Here is a 3,826-nt window from a genome sequence, read left to right as displayed (position 1 = left end):
CTTAGATTTGTTCTTGTCTTCAGTGAATTTTTGACTTACAGTAAATGAGCTGTCGTTTTTCCTCAAAGTTCAGACAAACACCTTAGCCCCAGTGTTGGCCTCTTAAGTACTCTGCTACCATTACATAGGAGTCACAGAGCTAAGCATCGGATTATTGGAAAAATAAACATTGAATAACTCAGAAGGTTGATTAACAACACACTCTTATGAAGGTATTTCCAGAACTCTCAAAGACACTTCCAACCGTGTAGATGAACAAACTATTCCGTCTGCTGAACTTTTTCCCTGTTTCTCAAGTTCCAGCTCTTTGCTTTAACAAAGACAGAAGCCACAAAAGACATATATCATGTACAAATTCTTGAAAATCAAATTAATTGTATTGGTTTGGATTGTCATTTCTTTCTGAAATGTTCATACAAAATAACGCGTTCATATTTTTGTGTTTGAAACTACAGCTGAAAAAAAAGCAGATCTCCTTTGCTCTTTTAGTCAACTTGATAAATGGGTTAAAAAATGGGTTTTTAGTGCGCAACGTGAAATATTTGTCATCCAGATGGTTAGAAGAGGCTTTGAGGTGTCTGAAACTAATTTCAGAACAGCAGTTAAGTATTATTGAACAGCCGGGTTTTCACGACTGGGCGGCAAAAAACATCTGGGGAATAAAGCATGGTGTCCAACATGCTTTCAGTACTGAAGAACTAATCGACAAACATGTATGATAACCAATTGTTTATCATTTATGCTGGTTCTGGCTTATTCAATGGGAATATTTCCTATTTTTTGTCGTCCAATGGGAATTGAATATCTTCGGATGTGTACTGTTGAGTTGATGATGCCACTTCGGGCTTTAGGAAAAACTGTGATGGCATTTTCCACCTAGACTTATCAATCATAGACAATCAAATACAAATCTCCAGATTCAATGATTATGAAATTAGTTGTAGCCCTTTTCTGCTGTCTCACCTGTCAGGTAGTCCTGTGTGTGGAGGAGTTTACAGGTGACCTCTCTCTCCAGTTTGTCGAGCTTGTCCCCGTACTGGGGCAGTCCTCCCTGCCAGTACACTCGGCCCTGACACAGCCGCCGAGCGTACAGTCCGTCTTGGCCCATCCACAGTAACACTCCCCTCTCCAGGCTGGACGGCGGACTCGGGGGACACTCCTCTGCCACCCTTTGGACTGAGAGACTGTCCACAGGCAGGGGGATCACCTCGGGACCTGCGGGCGGCAGGTAGTGCTTCTCTTCTGGGGTGATGTGGCACCCCTCCAGACTGGAGGTGGTCACCTCCCTCACAAGAGTATCCCGGAAATATACAGACACATGCAGGCGGAAGTCTGATAGGAGGACAAGAGGACACAGGTAGTGTTCACGTTAGTCTGGATCAACGGCACCGGATGTCCCTCGCTGTCCGCTCGCTGTGTGTTGCCGTTGTCTAACTGTCTAACACCAGCAAGCTACACGCTAAGAAATGTCAAGTTTTGAAGAAAATTTGGATCGTGAAACAAGGCAGGCCTGCTTGGTTCTTTCGGGGAATGATTGTAAAGATTTACAAAGAATATGTTTACAGTATTTCCTCTCTAACTGGGACGTTTTGGGACCGACTGGTGGGATTGTTGTGGACGAAGTACACACGGCGATACACTGGTAAGAGCTAATATGGTTCCACCATGTATCCAGGTAATATAAATAGCTCACATTACTGTATTGTTTGAACAGTTAACTTCATTTAATACTGTATGTGGCGTTTTCTTTTGCGGGGTGAAAATGTTCCAACACAAGTTCCTTCTAGAGACGATTTATCAACGGGCCGATATTAGGCCTTTCCCGATATATCGGTATTAGCATTTATAATGGCCGATTAAAAAAATTTAAAAAGTCTCTTTTTTTTTTAAAATATTCATTCATCAGAATCATCCATAATGACAAATAAATAATTCTGATAAATGAATATCTAAAAAATAAAAACGAACTGTCAACCATGTTATGAATGTTGGCATTGCATAGTTTGTCCACCAGAGGACGCTCTACAACGTCCCTGTCGGCAACACTGATTTTTTTTCTGTTAATGTGTTTTTCTTCAAAGGACTTTAAGTTTCATATCTTAAGTTTGTATTTTTTTACATTTTATTTATCAGAACTTTAACATATTTTGATGTTCCTCTGTTCTGTTGTGACAATAAAACTAATTATTATCATGTTATTTTAGTGAGAACTCCTAAATAACTACAAATAACTAATGTTAAGGAAATCTGTTTATGTTTTGTTACACGTTTCTGGATTATTATTTTTTTAAACATATATTGGCCGATATATCGGCATCTGTTTTTTTTTATAGAACAAAAATTTTCGTATTGGTATTGGCCTTAAAAATCCTTTATCACTCGGGCTCTAGTTCCTTCGCCGCGCCCGGAGCTTAGAGCCACCCAACGAAGTTGGAAATGATTTTTCAAACGATAAATAATTGTATTGGCCCATACGCCACTGCAGCCTAAGGTTGGTAGTTGGAAACAGATAAACGGTGTCTTATGTTATACTTTTATTATAGTGCCACCATCACTCCACTCAGTGTATTGAAGCACTTTCTAAAAAATATGTCTTCCCTTCAAATGTTATTAAAAGTAGACCAGCTATGTCTGAAGTATCACAAAAAAATGTAGTTTCATTAAAGCTGTATTCATTCATTTCTTGTCACTAGGGGCAGTGTGTGAGTTACCTGGCCACTAGGGGGCAGTACATTTCAAATCTATCTGACAGACACAGCCATTACACGCCCCAGGAACTAGTGCTGCACAGGTATCGAAACGCCAGCCTACGGGGTTTAAACTTTAGCCCTCATTAGGGCAATTATTGTATTTTTAGGCTTAGAAAAAACATTGTGCAGTTGCATTAATCTTCCCAATATCGTAACAGTGTTATCCAAATCCTTTCTGCAGTTTTGCGTTAGCCATTTTATAGATGTCTAAATGGATGTAGGCTACAATTAAGCTACATAGATTAAAGGTTAAACAAACAGATGTCTATATCTTTAGCTATGTAATATATATGGCCATAAACAAAGCACAGTATTGTACATACCGACTTGCATGTTCCATATTTCCAGACATGTATACATCATGTTTATATTAAGATGTTTTCCCTGTTTGGTCCTAATTTATGGTTTTTGTTTAAAGGACTCTGAGACTGAACTAGATCTGCAGCCACATCGAAATCTACAGTTCAGATGAGGACACCACTGGGCCAACACTACCCTCCCTCCCTCCCTCCCTCCCTTCCTTCTGATTTTATAGCATGCAGAGAGAAAAAGTGAAATGAAAGTGTTTACCTGAGAGCGCCTCCGCTGATCTGATGCTGGCGTCCAGCGAGAAAGGCGAGGGCTGGCTGTCAGCAGGACCGTACGAGTAAATGGAGGCTCTGAGCTGGTACCCTGCACACACAGAGGGCCAGACCGCCTCAACACACGCACAGGAAAGGCACTGCCTAGGATGCTAATGCTTATGTTTTATGATTAAAATGTTGCATTTCTTTTTTAACAAAAAATATACAAATCACGGACATGGGAACACATGGACACATCACCCCCCACCCCACTTGCCATCACCCCATCCCTATACTTCTTCCTAAAAGCCATAACCACTCTGAACTCACACATGCACTGACTTCACTTCAACAGCCTACCCCCCACCCCCCCACCCCCCTGGACTTTCTTCTCCCACCTACTATGCAATACTATATACAATACCTAAAAGGACACTGGAATTCTGTGCAATTTCATTACAGTGCACTACTTAATATTTAACCATTTAATCTCATTACTGTGCAATATTTAAT

General features: G+C 40.5%; 1 protein-coding gene across 2 annotated transcripts in view; it reads right to left on the bottom strand.

Annotated features, from left to right (window-relative positions):
- LOC116695558 (interferon regulatory factor 4) overlaps positions 1 to 3,826 on the bottom strand; it is a 10,163-nt gene that overhangs the window by 2,961 nt on the left and 3,376 nt on the right. For both annotated transcript variants that reach the window (XM_032525885.1, XM_032525886.1), the window contains 2 exons: positions 3,321 to 3,422; positions 964 to 1,332 (listed from right to left, as the gene is read on the bottom strand). In XM_032525885.1, coding sequence (XP_032381776.1) covers positions 964 to 1,332; positions 3,321 to 3,422 — 471 coding nt within the window. The remainder of the gene's footprint in view (positions 1 to 963; positions 1,333 to 3,320; positions 3,423 to 3,826) is intronic.

This window comes from Etheostoma spectabile, chromosome 9, assembly GCF_008692095.1.
Source record: "Etheostoma spectabile isolate EspeVRDwgs_2016 chromosome 9, UIUC_Espe_1.0, whole genome shotgun sequence".
Taxonomy (NCBI): Eukaryota; Metazoa; Chordata; class Actinopteri; order Perciformes; family Percidae; genus Etheostoma; species Etheostoma spectabile.
The sequence above is the reverse complement of the archived record's forward strand: the minus strand, read 5'-3'. Positions and strand labels throughout refer to the sequence as shown.